At 46.2% G+C, this 20816-nt stretch overlaps 1 protein-coding gene and 1 pseudogene across 1 annotated transcript; one reads left to right on the forward strand and one right to left on the reverse strand.

Annotated features, from left to right (window-relative positions):
- Nucleotides 1-8011: 8011 nt before the first annotated feature.
- LOC136552718 (cyclin-D2-2-like) lies at nucleotides 8012-10413 on the reverse strand. The gene is made up of 6 exons (XM_066544284.1): nucleotides 9910-10413; nucleotides 9534-9620; nucleotides 9329-9427; nucleotides 9036-9237; nucleotides 8796-8920; nucleotides 8012-8701 (listed from the first exon to the last, which is right to left on the reverse strand). The coding sequence occupies exons 1-6, from the start codon at nucleotides 10195-10197 to the stop codon at nucleotides 8465-8467; spliced, it is 1038 nt and encodes a 345-aa protein (XP_066400381.1). The 5' UTR covers nucleotides 10198-10413; the 3' UTR covers nucleotides 8012-8464.
- Nucleotides 10414-16399: 5986 nt separating this feature from the next.
- Nucleotides 16400-20588, forward strand: LOC136550411 (uncharacterized; annotated as a pseudogene).
- Nucleotides 20589-20816: the final 228 nt, after the last annotated feature.

Genomic DNA, 20816 nt, shown 5'->3' on the forward strand with positions numbered 1-20816 from the left:
AGATACTCAGGCTTCAGGAGCAGCCCGTCAGGTTACATGAGGTTTGCTATGGACAGACAACGCCTCTCAGACGTCCTCATGGCGGTATGGTGCCTCCTATAGATTTGGTTCACAACTGCTTCAAGGAGCCTTTTGGCGAGGGGTCGAGCAGGACTCCTAGTGATCTCACTCCTATAGCTAGAGTGTTGGATGCCATTATGAGGAGGACCTTGATTCCGACGATGGGGTATCATGAGGGTTTGACTCGCTTACAGCTATGGCTTCTCAACTCTCTGATGCAGCAGATAGTGTTTAACATTTGTGATCTCCTTCTATCAGAGATGGATGATACTATTGCTGAGGGGTTTATAGGTCATCGACAGTTGCCCTATGCCTATTGGATCACATTTCTTATTCACAGGGACAGTTACAGTGAGGTCGCTTGAGATGCTAGCTGAGTACAGTGATGCTACTACAGAGTTCTCTACATACAACCTGACTCAGATGATCCGCCATAGTACACCATAGGCACCTAGCCAGCCGCACCGTCATCCAGAGGTGCTAGAGACTACAGCCCAGTAGGATAATATTATCAGGGGTATTGCAGCTATAGAGGAGGAGCAGCTTGCTCAGTAGGAGGGGATGGTCGAGAGCGACCCCAGTGATAGCTTAGATGAGGACTACCGCAACATTCCTTAGATGCCTGCACGACGACATGATCATGAGTCCAGCAGCTCCAGTTTAGCTCTACCTGCACCGCAGACAGACCCTGCTCTACTTGCTATACTTGAGCGGATGAGACAGGATCAAGGCACATCAGGCTCAGGAGACCGCTACCACTTTTGCATAGTTCTAGACTCGGTAGGACGAGTTCCAGCGACAGCAGCTAGCTATTCAGCAGCAAACGTAGGCTCTACAGCAGTAGCAGCAGGCCATTCATCAGCAGCAGATCCTCATGCAGCAGTAGCTACTTGGATTTATGCAGCATGTTGTGATAGCTATTGGGGCTCCACCGCCATAGCCTTCGCCCTAGCTTGGTCAGACTGCCGCCACTTCTATGACTCCAACGTTATAGCCTAGTGGGCTTCAGAGTCAGGGACAACCACCAGCATAGTTTGCTTCTCCTACAGAGCAGGTGTCCCAGTGGTTCGCTTCACTAGTGATAGCCCCATAGTTCACACCTCTTCAGACAGGCTTCACACCGGCTGAGGCGTCCTCGCTGCTAGTGCCAGAGACTATCCAGGAGCCTTGGTGCATCCTTCAGTGAGTTGACAGGGCAGCCTACTCCTCCATATTTACATGTCTTAGGTCCTTCTATAGTTGCACCTATTACCGGGACTACAGAGACGCTCCCTTCCTCAGTGGCATCATCAGAGCCAGCTACTTCAGTCATACCAGCACAACCTACAGCAGCTCAAGTTCCTGATCCGACCTAGATTGCTTCAGCATCGCTTCCCGCTATAGAAGGTCAGACTGCTCAGAGCTTAGGGTCAGATGATGATGGCACCCAGTTTCAGCTCGCTCCTCGTACCTCAGCGCCCGACTCGTCCGCTGCAGCCCCATCGATCGACCCTTAGGTTTTGGTGTTTGACGCCAAAGGGGGAGAGGGATCGAGTATGTTAGACTTAGGGGGAGCGACATATCTAGGGGGAGCTTAGTTTATCTATTAGCTTATCTATTACATTTGGAGTTTTTATGTGTGATACACTATTATGCATTCGTCGTGTGTTTACTCCTATGCATTAAACTATATTTATAAGATAGTGATATCTACGTGATCGTGATATATGACATGTGTGCTCTCTACTTTGGATTATTTAAATGTCATATCACTTGTGTTATGCTCATTTGGTTTGCTTCCGCATTTTTACTCCGATGTAAATGAGCTTTATTACTTGTACTCATGCTTATTTCATATCTTTGGAGTACATTATGATGGCTTGGGTCATATAAGCTTGCCTAACACTTTTGTTCTTATTGCCAAAAGCTTATATGAACCAAGCATGTTAAAAAACTCATCTCTTTCACATACTCGAGGTAGTATTGTCATCAATCACCAAAAAGGGAGAGATTGAAAGCATCTAGGCCCCTAGTTGGGTTTCATTGATTAATGACAATACATAATTACTGTGACTAACATGTGTTTTGCAGAGGCAATTAAGTTAGGTCACGGTAATGGAGATCGATTGGGCTATCATGGTGGTCATGCCCCTACGATAGAAATCATTTCGGTTTTCAAAGGATGGACGACAAGGTTAAGGATGGACTAGTTCTAAGTATCGTTTGGAGTTGAAGAGACACTTAGAGTAGTTTAGGACTTTGTTTTTCTTTTGGCCGTACTATTAAGAGGGGTACGGAAGGGTAGCTTGACCTAGGTGAGTCTAGTGGGCTAGGTGTGGTGCACACTTGCTAAAACTAGCGCTAGGTAGCTCCAAAATAGCCCTTAGATCCAATGGAGCAAACTTCATTCACATATGATCGAGAGTTGAAAGTGAATGGAGGGTCAAATACTGACCGGACGTTGGCTCCGGTAGTGACCGGACGCTGGCTTAGGGTCCGGTCAGTTTATTTGACCAAGGTGATTTCGTCTGGTGCGACCGGACGCTGAGAGGTGAAGTGACCGGACGCTGAGGGCCAGCGTCCGGTCGACTCCAGTAAGGTTCCAGAGATGAAAAATCAGGACCGGACGCGTCCGGTCACACTTTGATCACTGAAGTTCGGGGTGAATGGATCAGAGCGTCTGGTCATCATGACCGGAGCGTCCGGTCACCCCGCATAGGCACATAACGGTTTCGCTTTTTAGCCCATGTTATAAATACCACCTCCATTCATAGTGTGGTGGTACTTTTGCTCATTTCAACAGCCTGATAAACACCTTAGAGAGTGCCAAGAACAGCAAGGTCCTAGCGAGGTGATTGAGATTTGAGAATCCCAAAGAGAGCCCTCATTAGTGAGATCAAGAGTAGCAAAGTGTGCATCCACCCTTCTCATTAGGCTTGTCGTGGTCAAGTGAGAGTCTGTGCTTGTTACTCTTGGTGATCGCCATCACCTAGACTGGCTTGATGGTGATTGGGAGCTTGGTGATCATCCGGAGAGCTTGTGGATGACCTAACTCAAGTTGTGAGCGGTTGTGGGTGATTCACCGCGACGGAGTGTCGAAGAATCAATCCGTAGAGAGCACTTGATCCTTGCGCGGATCAAGGGGGAGCTACACCCCTGCGCGGGTGCTCCAACGAGGACTAGTGGGGAGTGGCGACTCTTCGATACCTCGGCAAAAAATCACCGCGTTCCTCCTTCTCTCTTTACTTTGAGCATTTACTTTGAACAATTCAATTCTTGTCATTTACATTCCTAGAATTGCCATGCTAGAGTAGGATTGAAACTTAGGGTGCTAAACTTTTGTGCGTTAGATCAATAGAAACACTTTCTAGGCACAAGGGGTTAATTGGGCTAACCGTAGAGTTTAATTATTACAAAGAAATTTAGAATTAACCCAATTCACTCCTCCTCTTGGGCATCTTGATTCTTTCACTTCAGATTCCTCCAAATTTCTCCAAGCGAACAAGGCCATATTGATTGGAAGCCAAATGAAGCAGCGGCTGCTAGTTCAATGGGAACATCAACCACCATCTATGGCTTCGTGGGAAGATGTTGCCGACATGAGCCAAAGGTATCCCACAGCTTGGGGGCAAGCTGTTGGTAAAGCGGGAGGCAATGTCATGAACTGCAACTGGTGTCAGAAGACAGACAAGAAGGCGTTCAAGACAACGGCTAAGAGTGGCTATAAGACAACCTGAATCATTGGGCTCGTATTGCTGGGTTTGGCCCATTAGGAGTAGGGGCTCAGCCCGTGCAGCAAGTTGAGGTGTGTGCGGCTCTTATAAGCCGATGTAACGAACTGAAAGAGATTATCGAATAACAGAAATCATAACCGTTCCCCCTCTCGGTTGTCTTCCTCCTCAAGTTCTTGCTTTCTGAGTCCCCTCCATTCTTGCTCTTCAAGCCCCTCTAGTGCTGATTCTTCCCCAAATTCCCGTCCAAATCCTCTTTCCAGTACCCAGTTCATGACACTACTCCCAGGTCCAATCAACATTCTCTCAACAAGCAGAAGCAGCAGCCCGATTTGCCAATGGACCAGCAGCTTGCTCGATCGATGCTCCCACAGTCCCACTCCCGGTCCCAGGCATCCAGGCAAAAAGGTTTGGTTAGTTGGTGGTTGTTGGTTCACTTGAACCTCTTCACGAGCCATAATGTCAATGCACCAGTACGTACGTGTTGCCATTGGCCCCCAAACGAAACGAAACCGAGCCGCAGAGAAAACACCTCGTCCAGCCGTCCCATGCACCGATGCATCGGCTTTATGGCGGAATCTTGAACAATCGGCTTGGCTCCGGCCCGGCCAGCTCCTTCAAGGCCGGCCCGGTACGGTGGTTGCGTCGCCGTCGCATTACCCACCGGAGACGGGCCAGCCAACTCGCCCCGCCCGCCGATCCAGTCCAATCCACAACATGCAAGCGGTCACCACGCAGCCTCGATCGGCTGCATGCATGCTTCCGATCGAGTCCCAACCGGCGGTGCACGGTCGGTCGCTGCGCCACATTAACCGCGTCACGAGCTAGTAACACCCGGCGCCGCACGCGTGACGCCTCCGGTCCATACGCGCGCGCGGCCGCAATCATTTCCACGCGCCGTCGCCTCTCGGCGGGCTCTATCTCTATCTCCTCGTGCAGAGCGCGGTGGTGCGCGGTGTGCCCTGCTGCCTGCCGCAGCGGCAGCGTGCGCTCGGCGGGGCAGAAGCAGAGGCAGGGCTGCTGCCCTGCGGCCTGCGCTGCGGTGCATGAAAAGACGACGGGCAGAGAAGGGGGCGCGCGGAAAACTACCCGTCGCTGCCACCGCCGCATGATTGGGTTGGTTGGAGACTTGGAGCGTCCGGTCTTTTGGATCCTCTCGGCACGTCAAGAAAACCAACTGCTCCTACTTTCTTTCATCGGTCTCCGAGGCGGCAGCAGCAACGGCAAGCAATGGAGTAGTAGTATCACAATTCACAAAGCAAGCTCGAAACCCGTGTAAAACTGTGGAGCACGACAGCATCGATCTACTACCATATATGCAGATCGAGTTGCAGACGGCTTTATTTTGTCCGTTACTCCTATGAAAGAGCACTAGCCACGGGCGTGACACGGTAACAGAGGCATTAGGAATTGGTTTATATACTCGGTGGCGGTAGTCTCAGTGCATCTGTACATGATGCCAGGCACAGGCACACAGGCTTTTCGGATTGGATTGGAGGCTTTGCGCTGTTGCGCAGCGCATTGGCCTCCTGTGCCCTGGACATTCGCATCTACGCATGGGTCGAGCGAGTGGAGCCAAACGGCGTCTTTGCATGATACTCTACTCCTACGTTGTTGCCATCGCCGCGCCGGGACAGACCGAGACGAGACCCGTGCAAACGACGAACCGGGGGCGCCACCTGGGCCGCGCTGCCCTCGCTGTTTCTCCCACGCGGGGCGCGCCCAGCCAGCCAGAGCCACAACGCCGGGCAGCCGGGGTAATTTCTCTGTGCTGTGCACCATCCATAGCGACTGAATCAGAGGCTCGGATCTGAGCCGAACAAGCAGCCTGTTCGTTTCGGCTTATACGATTGTGGATTATAAGCTGCAACAGCCAGCCAGCAGTACTTTTGACTTATAATCCACGATCGTTTCAGCCGAAACGAACAGGCTAAGGACTCCTGTTCCCAAGAACCATTCTCGAGAACGATTCCTAGCCAGATTGCTTGGCTAATTTATATAAGCTTTGATTAGCTGAAATGATTCCTCGGTGGATTCGGCCGAGCTAACCCAACGAGCCCTAAAATCGTGCCGGACAGACCTTTCCTGCCCTCGTTCTCATCTCCATAAAACGAAGGCAATTGTTGCTACCACGTACGGTTGCATCTGAATTTACTGGAGCAGACGAAGATTTACGCTACGGAATTAGTTCGTTCCCCGTCTAATCTAATCATGCTCGTGCATTGCCCGTCTTTGGGGCACATGAAACCGAAAAGATTTACTTTGATGCTAATGGTGACGACAAGTAAAAGGACGTGCATGGGGCTGCTCCTTGTCCTTGAAAGCAACATTGAGCTACAACGATATGAAATATTCTCGGAGCTCGGAGCTAGCTACAACAAGGAGAGGTCAGAGGAGACGAGGACCACCCGGCCCGTGCGCGCGATGCAAGAAAAGGTCCGCGACGAGACACAGCTCTTGTTCCCTTTCTCCCTGCTTGTTCTATCTGTATGTACATGTAAAACAGAATCCTAGGGTCGATCCAAAGGATTAAGAAACAACTGGTTTACTTCGGCATGGGATTTGTCTGCAGAATTTATAGCATTCATCGATCGATTGGCTCGTCGTGTCCAGGTCAAAGCAAGGGGGCTGCCGCCGTGCAGCATGAATATACATATACTACTATATACTACTGCACTACTCATCCACGATTGAGCCAGAGCCAGACCGATCACTTGCTGACTAGATGGTTTGAGAAGCCCTAAGTGGTCTTAAGCATTTTCCAACCACATTCTGACTTCTGCGTTTGTTATGATCAGTAACAGCGTAATGTATACTGTATTTATAGTACATACCACACCTGCAAATTTCAGAGTAATCAATGCTGTTGCGTGACAAAAACTCATCCCAGACATGGAAGTTCCAGTCAGTGCTGCTTATTTAATCCTGCTGGCTGGTTGCATCAATCCCGATCACCTGACAAGAGGACCTGTAAAAAAAACTGCAAGCAAACGCAGTGCAAAGCACAACAAACCTGCTAAGCTTGGTAGTAACCTCATGCTAATGTATGCAATGAGCTCACATGCATGCCGGCGTCAGGTTTTTTCAACCTGTAGACTTGTAGTGTTGATCGATGTTGCTGTGAGTATATCACCATGGATATGTTGCCAACAGAACATGAGGTTAGCATCTGATTAAGAGATGCTAGCACGCTTGGGCCTAATGGAATTGGATATGGGAGCAAAGTTCTCTATGATAGAGTAGTCATCAACGACTTAAACAGGGGACATTGTTAAGTACTTGTAGCAATTTCTAAATCTTATTCAATTCCATTAGTCTAGTTCTTCAGCTGACGCTCTGGCCAATGTCAGGACCTTCATGAGAAACATGCAGCCATGTTAATCGTAGGCCCACCGCACAGAGACCATTGCAGGTATTAGGCTGAGGACCCCCAGAACCAATTGCAAGTAAAAGCAGTTGTTGTCGTGGCTGCACTGCATATGCAGCCTGCAGTCTGCCTACCGGCAGCGGCCTTCAGCACCGTGTCTTTATATGTGCAAAGCCTCCACAAGAGCTGCAGGCTCCAATAAATTTCCAGTGCAGGCTTTTTCACCAGACTTTTGAGGTGAATTTATTGAGTCAATCTATCCTCACCGCTTTCATTAGCAAATGTAACGGCAATATCAGTAACAGATTCCTGCAGGTCTGTTCCTGAACATCAGTGTTCTAGACATAGCAAATGATGTTTTTGAGTTTCACATGGAAATGAATCAACATGAGTAAGCTATTCCAGTAGTGATCCCTTCAACATTTTTTTAATTGTTGATGAGGATGACATAGCTTATTTCATATTTATCGCCTCAGTTTGTTCAATTATTGTCTCTGTTTTATGGTAAGACTCCAGGTGTATTCCTGGGAGTTCATCAGGTCAGGTGGCAGTGTTTTCCTTTCTGATGTATGTTAGCAATGCTGATAAGAGGAAAGGGACAAAGAACTCAGACATGAACTAAAACATCGACACAAACATGGATGGGCATGATTTGGTCAATAGGTCTAGGGTTTAAGTCACATCGCTGTTCACAGTCATGACTTAGGGGAGGCATTTGCATGCTCCGTGTCTTTATATGTGCAAAGCCATGCCATAATTTGTACCTATGACTGGTTCTCTTCACAAAACATGAGGCACGGGCAAATACTACAAACAAGCAGTCAACCAGAGAATGCATCGATGAATCAGCACAGCTATTTTTGCAGAATATTAAAGAAAAATAAATTGGAACATCAGGAGGATTTCTCACAATAATTTTTTTATATATTGGCAAAGAACAAAGGAACGAAACTGAAAATCTTTTTTTTTTGTTGATTTCTCTCTCTCAAATCCTCACATCTCCAATCTCATATCCACAAAGATCTCCCCGCAAATGCCTTCAGATACCAATAAAAAGAAAAGGAATAAAACAAAGGTGCCGGTGAGGGGAAGGGAATTTCAAAATTGCTAGAGGAAGAAGCCTTCCTCCTCACCTCTTATATCTCAGAGATCAAGAAGCTGGTACTAACTTATTACTGTCACCATCCTCTGCTTGTTACAATGCTTCACTGGATCCTTTTGTACCACTACTTGTGGCCCTGACAAGCTCTGAGGTTAAGATGATCAATGGATAAACAAGTGCGCAATGCCACGCTGCCAACGGACATATGTACGGCATATGATCTACTCAGATTGGTGATATGCTTAGCCTTCTCCTCTTGGAAGCTTGATTGTTGTTGTTACTACTACTGATGTTGTTTGATTGTGATGATCCTAGTGTTGCATCTTCACTCCTAAAGCTGAAGCATGTTGCATCCAGCACACCAATCGGGCTTTCTGGCACTGAAGGGCTTCCATTGATGCGCCTTCTCTTCTTCACCAGCGCTTGCTCTTGCAACAGCTCATAGCATCTAGCAATCATCTCCTGGAAATGGAAGATGCAAGCTTCACACTTTGAGAAATTGTGTAAATGGCAATGTTGCATTGATCAGTTTTTGCGCAAGCTAAAAGACACTCACCTTATTTACAGGGACTTCAGATGCTGAAAGAACACTCGCAAAGCCAACAATCTGATTCTCAGAAACCGCTGCTAGGGCCGAGGCCGCAGCAATCTCAGATGGTCTGAATGACAAGAATGTAGAGCCTGTAAATCCATAGGATACAGATGTTTAGCTGGTACACACAAACATAGTGCTATCGGCAATGCAGGTAAGTGAATTGAACAGACGATGAAGCATCATGGGTAAGGTCAATCGAACCTTTGAGTGTGCCAATTATGATCTCGGCGCACCGTGAGGCTAGTGCAAAACTCGGTGGCTTCCCATCACTGAACTTGTCCAGGAAGTAGCTGATGAAAGTGAACGGGGTCACAGCCTGCATTCTCCATTTCAGGGTTTTCATCACAAGACTCTCCATCCTCCCAATAGTCTTTCCTTCAAACTCAAATTTCACATCGCAGACCTATCATGCAGCATCAAATTTTAACAATTTCATCAACCAATCAGTGAACAATTATTCGATACCACAATGCTGTAATTTCTCCTTCACCCACCTGAAGGTCCACAGGAAGAGGGACCACGGTCTCCTCCATCTTGGCAGCAAGAGATAGGCAAGCAACTGACAACAACTGTTGCATCCAAGGGTTATCGTGCTACAACAACAAGAACAAACAAAATAGGAAAAAAAAACACATCCATTAGTTAGAGATTAACTGGACACAGCAAGCAGACAACCAATGTACATGCTCAGATTCTTACTGGGAGCTCATACAAGGAGAGGAATCTATCCAGGTAATTCACAGCAAGGTAAAAACTGAGTGGTGCAAAGCTGTAGTATGAATGGACCTGCAGCCCACACGAGAGAAAGACAAGATCAGCACCTCGTCAGTTTCAACTCAAAACAAAAATTTCCAGATAAAAAGGCCAAGCGGGTGGCAGGCTCATTGCTATCTCGTCGTGGTCGAATCGGCAACAAGCCACAGGATGTAGGACACGCAGCCAAAACTGGGGTCACGCAAAGTCAAAGAGATAATATAAGCATGCAACTACCTTCCTAAAATAACTCGATTTTGTCCACTAGAAAAAAGGAATGAAATGCAAGAACCAATAAATTCAAGAGATTTTTTTATTTCACCTTGCAAATCCAATCCATGGCGTCTCTCCTCCAAGAGGACTCCAATCCGCCTCGCTCCAGCCTCTCCGCATAGCCCTCTTGAGGTTGGTGGTCCATCTCCTTCTCCACCCACGCCGACACGGCCTCATCGGTGTCCACGGGGAACACGGCGCCAGCGGCGGAGTCCAAGCCATCAAGGCCGCTCCCCACCTCCAGCAGCTCGTCGCAGCAGCCGACGAGGCCGAGTGCGTTGCTCCTGTCCTCCTCGCAGAGCAGCGTGGAGGAAGCACCGAGGCAGACGATTCCCATCTCAATCAATCAAAATCGCAGCAAACAGCGGCCTCCTACTGCTAAAGTAGAACTAGTAGTACTACTTGGTACTGGAAGATCTCGTCTCCTTGGGTACTGAATGAAGAAAGCCTCTCCCTCCCCTCTGCGTGTCTTGGAAAATGGCAAAGGGAAAGGCAGGATGAGAGAGGGAGGAGAGAAAGAGAGAGGAGGAGGAGGAGGAGGAGGGATCTCCTGGGGAAGAGAAGAAGGGGGTTTGGGTGTTTTATAGCGGCGTGTGGTTTTAAGGGCGGAGTGAAATAAAAATGATTAAGCAATAATCATGCTGAGTTTAGTGGCAGATTTTGGGCTCTGCGAAAGTGTAACAAACAAAGAGGCTAGGAGAGGGTGTCACGTCAAAATGTAAACTATATAACCGTCTTGGTGTGAAATGAAATTTTTGTTAAATAATGTGCAAATAAAAAATCATGAATTCACATCAAAATTTATATTTTATTACATGGATAAAGTTATTATAAAGAGAGAAAGAATAGAAACATATTCTTTTTTGACTATGCGCAAAATTAATAGGACAATCTGTCACCAACAAAGTAATTTTTTCTCAGAAATGGAATCCAATGTTGTGCACGGCGCACAAGAATCATGCAGTGGTTTTGAGGATAGAAAATTTGTTCATAAAACCACATCTAGTTAGGGAGATCATACAATACACTACTTGCAACCATCAATGCTTGCAGTCATTTTAGATTTTGTCCCGTTCCTAGTCCAGCAACAAAAAAGGCACCTATCGAATTACGAAGAGCATCCCATCTAATCCTTAACCATGAATTGTTGTTGTGTGAAATAAGACTTTCATTGAAAAGGTGCAGGAAAAAATTATGAATTTGTGATGGTATGTAGCATAACCTTTATAATTCTTTAGAAGCTCAACGGATTTGTCGTTGGGTGTTGAGCTTATTCTTTTATACAGCAAGGAATTGATTATAGACAGACAAATAAAAGTATCTTTTTGCCGGTCTATATATGTATGTCGATCAACAGGGTTATAAGTATGGTTTTTCTCTCTTTTTACTTGCGGAAAATTAGCATGATTTCGGGCCGTTTGGCATATCTTCGGCTGCTCCGGGTATGGCTAAGTGGAGCAGGAAATCGTGGTTTTGCCGATTCTCCCTCTTTCTCAGTTTATATTATTTTTATCTTAGGAATCAAAATGGGTTCTTGCTACAGTAACGAACAATATCACACTACATGATTGCAAAGATGAGCCGAAACCACGAGGGGCATACCAAATAGAACAGCTCGTTATATACTTATAGCACAATAGAGCAGTTCTTCTACGAACTGAAATCCAATGCTGCAGATGACATACAAGGAGCGGTTGCGTGTACAAAAAAAAAACCGTTCATAAAACCACATTTGGTTGGGAGATCATACACCACTTGTAACAATGAATATTTGCAATATATCCCATCTAAGATCTTGTTTGGATACATGTGTATCCACTTTAATCCATATATGTTGTAATGGATTAGAATAGAACTTAGTTTAATTCCACTCCAATCTTATTTCAACATACTGTGGATTGAGATGGATACGCGTCCCGTTTCCCACTCCAGAAAAACAGGGGGGACGACACCTTTAAAGAACCACAGTGAGAAATACTACGGAGTACGATGGATGATGATGAATTGCTGACTTTGCGAAAGCGCGCTAGCAATGCCACATGCCTAACAAGTCCTAGCAATGTAGAGCACAGGAGCCATGCCCAGGATGCCCAACAACAGCAAAGCTCCTAGAGAAGTGCACGGAGGAATAACTACCGTAGCAAAGGCAGCCACCGCGGGCGACGAGCTGACGATGGCACCTATAGCTACCGTAGTCCGCAGACGACTAGACGCGCGAGGCTTTTCCATTCCTTTCCCGCAAGCGTGCCAAAGCGCACTCCTCGACCCTCGTGTCCTGCTCCTTTTCCCCCCGTAGAAAATGGCTAGAAAATGCTGGGTCGGTCGTGGGTGTGCGGTGCCGCCATGGCATTCACTTGGACTGCTGGGCTCGAGTTGCGGAATGGCGGGCTCCGCGGATCGTCGTGGCACACTGACGAAGACGATTGATTGTGGCCATCAATCGATCTTGGCACGGTCCTGCTTCCAGTTCCCGTCCAGGCGTCCAGCAAGGAAATGACATCACCTTGGCATAGCTGAGCTGCACGCCCGGTCCACGTGGTGCCCGGCGTTCACGACAATCACGAGCGAGCCGCACGCCCAACCCACCACCGGCTCGCTGGGCTTGGGGCTGGCTAACCACAGTCACGTTTGGCCCCCTTCTCTACGTACTGTATCCACGGCCGGTTGCGCCGTGCATACAGGGCGCAGACGTTTGACACAGTGTCGCCAACGCTAGCTCAGGAGTGGTCCTTGGCTAAAAATAGACTCGGCTCCAGCAGGGGGCCACGCCCATCCGCCGCATGCCCCCACGCCCATCTACCGCATGCCCACATGCACCACAAATGTGCATAGAATTTTTTTTTCCTCTCTCCGCCCCTGGATTCATCATCACTTGATTTGCCGCCTACGCGCGCACGCTAATGGCTGCGTCTTCCTTAGAGCTTGGCGTTTGAGGTGTTGGTAGGCTAAAGGAAGAACGCCACGACGAGGGCAAGAGCGCAGGGGAGGAGCGAGCAGGAGCTCGGGTTCAGCCGTTCAGGCACCTGCAAATATAGGTACAAGAAAATTCGAGTGCAAGGGCAATCAAGAAGCACTCGAATGCCCAACAGGCAGTCCCTGCATTTAGGGCCTGTTGACTATTTTATTAAGATTTGGATCAAATGCCTAAAAATCGATTGAGTTAATCGCTTCAAATCTGGTTCCTGCATACAGTCTAGGGGTTCCCCACTTTGCTGACATGTTAACAAGGCCATAAAACACAGAAAGATTTTGATAAGAATCTGGCAAGCATACACCGAAAGACATAAAAAGCATGACACAAGGACTAGAAACAACAACCAACTGCAGTACTCAGAATAACCTTTTGAATTCTCCAGGATTTACTGATTCACCAGATTAAAACATGGGTAAAGTCAAAATGCCATGTCCAGCACCAGCTTCCAATGATATGCACTCAAAATGTCAAGTGATCTCGCTAACAGTAGTATAGCTCTATTTCAGGCCCGCAGATCATAAGATCCCACGCGAGAGGACATCAGTTTCCTTCGTACTTCGGGTCTGCCATCACGAAGTGGTACGCAATAACCAAGACAAAGATGAAGATGCCCAGGAAATTGGCAAAGAAGCCCAGGTCTTGATCGTCAAACATCTGAAATTAAGATTGAAAACAGATTCTGGTTACCAGTAATATACAGCAAGTAATGCACAATATTTTTTGTAATTGGTAATGTGCAACATCGCATAGAAGTAACAGAAAGGACACAAAATAAAGCGAGAGGTTATAGATTATAAACCATCTATGCATGATTCTGAAAAGGCGAACGTGAAACACTATAAACCAATCTCCTCTTGAATTTTGCACAGAAGTTATCAATACGAAACACAAAAAGGGCGTACCCAGTGCAGATAGCTCCCGCTCTGTGCGGGGTCTGGGGAAGGGTGTCAGTGGCAAGCCTTACCCTTGCCTGTGCAATGCGAGGAGACCGCGACTCGAACCCGGGACCTTCCAGTCACAGGCGGTAAGACTCTACCGCTTGCACCAGGCCCGCCCTTCAGCAATACGAAACACAGCAAGTAGAAAAACCCTGCTTAACTATCCCAAACCTCCAACACCAAACATGTTTCAGAGCTGTGGAGTCTAACATTGCTGTTCTACAATATCTAAACTGATGACAAATTGGGATATCACTAGTCAGTATCACCGGTACACATTCTAACAAATGTAAGAAGATATATCGAGTGACCCTTTTTTTTATAACTTAGAGTGACTTTAATTGCATCCATTTATTCAGATACACATTGACTGAGGAATGTCTCAATACATAAGATTCTTCATCCATGTAAGGAGAAAATAAATGTCCCCTGCGTCCTGCACTTCAGTGATGGGGTAGGGTGTCACAATAGCTAGATAGTTTTTGACGGTCCGGTAGTGTACCATGGTTTAGAAAATTATGACCATAGTGTGGTCTGCCAAGAGCAAACTGCAAGATGGTGCTAAACAACCATTCAACACGCACAGCATGCAGTGGGTTCTGATAATTCAGGGGTGCATTATCCAAAGGAATTTCAAACAGAAGAAACAGTGGCAGAACTTCAGAGGTTGTTAGCAGGTTCCTAGGTGCTTGCCACATTACCTCACTCCACTCACACACACATAAACTGGATAGTTGAGAATACAGAACAACAGAGAGAGAGCACATTACGAACAAAGCGCTTTTGCCTCTGTTGAACTAAAGGTGCAGCTGGTCCAAAGACTTGTATTTATACATGTCCTATACTAGTAGAAGGTGAGGTCCACCTACCTACTACAAAGGCCATAACGGCCAAACATCAGCAGTATGCCATGTCCTGTGGACAGGATGGCATGACCAAAACAATGAGCAGACCATGCTCATGACATATGCAAAACTACAGCAAGAACTAGCCTAATTTTCAACAGAGGTCATCAGCCACGGCTGATCAAATACGGTCAAGGAATTTTCAGCCACATCATGGCTGCACTACCTCATAATTACCATGATCTAACAAATCAATTCCATTTGATATAGGCCATTCTCTGTGCGTGACTTGCATGATTTTTTGTTTTATATTAAGGGTAACCCTGCTTCTTATAGGAAAGCATGTAACAAGAGTCTTGCACAACTGCCTTGAATGAATTTTACTGAACTAAAACTAGATAATTACAAAAAAAGGATGATCTCATAACTTATTATAGTGCACCTAGGAACTGGCTAAAGGGAATCCCCTTTGACACAACCATGGCAAAGCTGTACTAAACATGGCCTCAATAGAGCGACTAGTAAAGTATAATACTCAGAATTGCACTAGACCAGCATTTGCGAACAAGCCAACGAGGTAGTCTAAATCATCCCCCGCCGAGCAGATCCTTGGAACCGACTCGATAGAGATCTCGAGAGTCATGAGATGTAAAAGTGGCCTGGCCGCGAAGATCTCAGCAAATCAGCGCGTCGCCTCTCTCGACTGCACGCAGCCAAGCATCGATCCAGCGAAACAACCGAGTAAATCTACGAAATCTGACCCCGTAAATCACCATGCGAGGACGGTCGAGGAAAGAGCACGGGTTCGCCGCACGAACAGATCGGTCCTAACTCTTACGCGATCTAGGAGAAGAAAGAGGTGCACCTTGCCCGCCGCGCCGCCTTGCCTCTCCTTCCCCTCGCCTACTGTGTGTCGCAGCCGCGCCTTCCTTGCCGACTGTGGTGTGGCGTGGCTTGAAGACCCGAGGAGAAGAAGACGACTCGGGAGCCGGGGACTTGTGCGGCGAAGTGGAAGTACGGAAACAAGGCCCATTGGGCTGGCTAGGGTTCATTGGGCCTGATCTGCCATCAGTGATACGGGCCGGGTTATCACATTAACTTACATGGGCCCATATTCTAGTTTGTCTAGGCCCACCGTGCGTCCGTGCGTGTGTTGTTGGTTTCCTCCACCATTCGCCGGCCAGCAACCGAGCGAGTCCACCCTCCACAGGCTAGAGGCCACTGGGAAAGAACCGGCTCCCGTTGCCTCGGCTCGGCTCAGCTCAGCCCGCCACCGCCTCCCTCCCCGCGACCGCGAGCACGACGCGACCGCGATCCAGATCCAGCCAGCTGCGCGCGTCGGCGTTACCCCTTCCCCCTCGACGCCACTGCCGTGGAGTGGGGATCATCCGCCTAAACCGGGTCAACCGCTTCGTTCCTTGGTAAGGAAGCCCTTGCTCTCGGACCGATCGTTCGTTCTGTTTTCTGCGGAATTTTTCTTTGCCGTGAGCGCTCGAATACGAAGTTTCCTTTCTGGGATGGGAGTGGTCTGATCCATTCGCACTTTGTTGGTGATTTGTCTGCAAGTATTTGGTGGTGGTTGGTGGGGGTGTAATTGAGCAGGCATGATCCTTGTCATTTTGTTGGCGACCTGCCGCATGCTCGTGACCAATTTCTGAATTGATTACTATTATTATGCGACGCAATCTGTGGATCGTGGATAAGAAATATGTGTGGCTTGATGTTAATATTTCAGGTGGTGGGTAGCTGATTGGGGGAGTTCAGAACTGGACACTTACAGCTATGTTCTCCTTGTTCTATGGTCTATGGAAGCACGTCTTCAGCAAGACATAGTTCCATGTGCTTATCCTCGGAGTTCATAAGTCTGGCAAGACGGTAATTCTTCTGAAGCTTGTCTACTGTTCCCCCCCCCCCCCCCCCCCCCCCCCCCCCCCCCCCCTCTATAATTCCTTGCAATTCATGGATGCTGGGATTAGGTTGAGCCCATTTCGTATTTATCTGAACCAGGTCTGTGTTAAAACTTAATGCTGAAACATTACTATGCAGACCTTGCTAGAAAAGTTGAAGTCGATCTACTTGAAGGGAGAAGGGCTTCCGCATGATCGTATTGTTCCAACAGTTGGGCTTAATATTGGGCGTATTGAAGATGCGAATGTAAAGCTTGTTTTCTGGGATCTGGGAGGCCAGGTACGATTTTCCCTGCAGAGTTACAGACCAAAAGTTCCTCAATTGAAATCTCTTCGTTGAAACTTCACCATTTGACATTTTTTGTGGTTACTAATGCTTTGGTCAATAGGCTGCCAGTTAATTTAAGTTAGGATTGTGCATGTTGATTCTACATGTCCCTCTTATAATGTCTGGTGATAGAAGTATAGAGACCGTTTCAATTTGCAAACAGAAATGCTTGGATCAGGTACTTAGCAACTTAGTTACTGAAGTCCAGTTTTTACCACATAATCAGCATGCTTACGTAGTTACATGAGGCCCAGTGGTCTGATACTCTGCTATAGTTCTAGAGTATTGAATTGTGTGCTTGTATCCAGAGCAAGTAGTGATGATGTTTTCATGTTGCTCCACACATCAACATGCAATTAAAAAACAACAACAAGGGCTTGTATTTATGGGGGCATTTAGTGATCGTATTCTGATGTTGTTCCACATAGATAATTTTCTCTAAATTTGGAGTATTATAAGCTTGTATCTCAGTGCTGGAGAGATCTTGATCTGCTTCTGTTGTTTGATTCCAATTGGCTGCGAAAAAAAATTTCCTCATTGAGTTCTGTCATCATGTAATAATGTGTATCCTGTCCTCTTAAGAGCATAGGCTTTGATCTGGACCAATACTTTGCCATTATGCTGTTTTTCTTTATTACTCAATGATATATTGTCAATGAATGTAAACAAGAAGCAGGGATCGTCCTCATGCCATAATTTCATGAGCATAGTTCAGATGTTCTTTTTAGTCATTTCGAAGTATTACACTAATTCGATATTTTAACAGCCTGGCCTACGAACAATATGGGAGAAATATTATGAGGAGGCCCATGCTGTAATATATGTTATTGACTCTGCTTCTGCATCATCGTTTGAGGATGCAAAATCTGCTCTAGGTAAGTTGCTTCCAACAACAACAATAACGAAAGCCTTTAAGTCCCAAACAAGTTGGGGTAGGCTAGAGTTGAAACCCAGCAGAAGCAATTAAGGTTCAGGCACGTGAATAACTGTTTTCCAAGCACTCCTATCTAATGCTAAGTCTTTGGGTATATTTCATCCTTTCAAGTCTCCTTTTATTGCCTCTACCCAAGTCAACTTCGGTCTTCCTCTGCCTCTCTTCACGTTACTATCGTGGCTTAGGATTCCACTACGCACCGGTGACTCTGGAGGTCTCCGTTGGACATGTCCAACCCATCTCAACTGGTGTTGTACAAGTTTTTCTTCAATTGGTGCTACCCCTAATCTATCACGTATATCATCGTTCCGAACTCGATCCCTTCTTGTACGACCGCAAATCCAACGCAACATACGCATTTCCGCGAGACTTATCTGTTGAACATGTCATCTTTTCGTAGGCCAACATTCTGCACCATACAACATAGCAGGTCTAATCGTCGTCCTATAAAACTTGCCTTTTAGCTTCTGTGGTATCCTTTTGTCACATAGGACACCAGATGCTTGGCGCCACTTCATCTACCCTGCTTTGATTCTATGGCTAACATCTTCATCAATATCCCCGTCTCTCTATAGCATTGATCCTAAATATCGAAATATATCCTTAATATCTTCCTCCTCCCGAGTAGTAGTGCCGAAGTCACATCTCATATACTCAGTTTTAGTTCTACTGAGTCTAAAACCTTTGGACTACAAAGTCTCCCGCCATAACTCCAGTTTTTGATTCACTCCTGTCCGGCTTTCATCAACTAGCACTACATCGTCCGCGAAAAGCATACACCAAGGGATGTCCCTTTGTATGTCCCTTGTGACCTCATCCATCACTAAGGCAAACAGATAAGGGCTCAAAGCTGACCCTTGATGTAGTCCTATCCTAATCGATAAGTTGCTTCCATTTGTTTATAATCACAAAACTGTCAGTGTACTTTTTTCTGTTACCTGTACTGGCAACTCTAGTATTCCCTCCGTCTGTGAATAGAAGGCGTAACCACTTTTCTGTTTAGTCCGGGAATAGAAGGCGGTCGAGTCTCGGCGCCCGTTCATGCGTGCATGCAACATTTAGTGCTGCGTCGCCAAAATCCTCTGCTCCCACGCCGCATGCAGCTGACCGTTCATCACAGGTCACAGCGCATGCATGCATTTTCTTTCGCGCTGCGGAATAACGAATGGGCTGGCGGTTGCTGCATGCACGCATGCGCGACATCTAGTTAATTAGATGCGGAGCTTCAGCGCTCTCCTAAGAAGGCACATCATTTAACTCGTTTATTGGTCTTTGCGATAAAAGAGTTGCACCTTCTATTCACGGACGGAGGGAGTACATAGTAGTTAGAACTGGTAAACTATGGTTGTTAATTCATTGCTGTAGTGAATGTTAATTTGAACTTTTTATTGCAGAGAAAGTTCTCCGTCATGAAGATCTGCAAGGAGCGCCAATACTCATATTTGCAAACAAGCAGGTTGACATCTACCTGCAGTTATCTTGAATAGTTTATATACTCCGTATAATTTACCTTTTAAAACTCCATGCACTTACTCAATAGTTGATAACTGTGTTTATTGGGTGAAAATAAGTAGTTCTAGAAAATAGTTATCATCCACATGAACTGAATGATAGTTGTAAATTAAACCATGTCATGGTTTATGTAGTTTGATGAGAAGTTAGTTTTGTGAAGCCTAGATCTAGCAAATCAGTATACCAGAAACTGTGGTTATATTCTCTTGGAAACATATAGCAACCTTGCGCTTTTTGACTTCTGGTTATGAGACTTTCTTGAAATTTAATAGTTTTTCTTTATTCTGGAAGTTGTGACGCTTCATAACATGAGGAATGAACTGACAACATTTATCCCTGGAGTGCTGCCCAGTTCTTTTTGGGATATATAAATTCACACGAAAAATCTTCCATTTATCTCATGAATCTTATATTATTCTATGTTTCGTGGCTTATCTGGATTTTTCAACAGGATTCACCAGCAGCTGTCACGGAGGAAGAATTGGCTAGACATCTGCTTCTTAAGGAGTTAGACGAGAGGCCATGCATGTTCCAGGCTGGATCTGCCTTCGATGGGTGAGCAAATCATTTTCCTTCTTGTTCTCAAACTTCTTTACCTAAAACTGAAGCATGGTTAAGTTACGCTATCAGATAGTGGGGAATTTATGTGAGCATTGTAGGATGCGAACAAATAACCAAAAAGTAAGGGTCAACAACTATGCTGCTTAATTCATATTTGTTTGAGATGGATAAATACATAATTAGTTACATATTCAAACTTAACACTTAAAACATTTGTTTCTTCGACCAGAACACACAAGATATATGTTTTTACAGCTCATTCTTCCATTTCAGGACGGGGATCAAACATGGTGTTGACTGGTTGGTGGAGGAAATGGAAAGGAGTAAACGCACTGAGGCACTAAGGGCGCGTACAGAAGCAGCTGGGAAGATTTAACACCTCAATTCAGGCTATATCACCTGTGATTTTCCAGAATGCAAAGCATCTGAGGAGGATGGCTCCTATTAAATCCATGAATAGAGACACTTGTTCGGGTGGAGCCTCGTCTTTTCAGTCAGGCCCCAGGGTGCCCCCAGAAAAGATTTCTTGGTTGAGCTGCTCTTGCAGTTTTGTAGTAGAATGTCCATTGTAGCAATGGCAGGGGTGACCGTTGCTTGGGTTTGTTGACCTGCGTAGCACTTAAGATTGTGTATCTATAAGTTGTAGGGGTTCGTGTTCATGTGATTATGCATGGAGATACTGAGTGACAGCATGGAGCATAAAGATGATTTGTACATTCGTCATGTTCATCGAATGTCATGCGACTTTCATCAAAAGAAAGATACATTGAGATATCAATCACTATAGATGTTCTCCTATCCAAAATCTTGTCACCTCATTGTCCATTTCTTTGATGAGATTTTATTATGATCTGTTTAGAATCCGCTAAATTTCTCAAACAGAATTCTTGAAGCTTTAAATTTCAAACAACTGTTTTTACAATCATCTAATATATTTTGTTCCTATTATATGGTAGA

The sequence above is a fragment of the Miscanthus floridulus genome, chromosome 4, assembly GCF_019320115.1.
Source record: "Miscanthus floridulus cultivar M001 chromosome 4, ASM1932011v1, whole genome shotgun sequence".
In the NCBI taxonomy this organism is placed as follows: Eukaryota; Viridiplantae; Streptophyta; class Magnoliopsida; order Poales; family Poaceae; genus Miscanthus; species Miscanthus floridulus.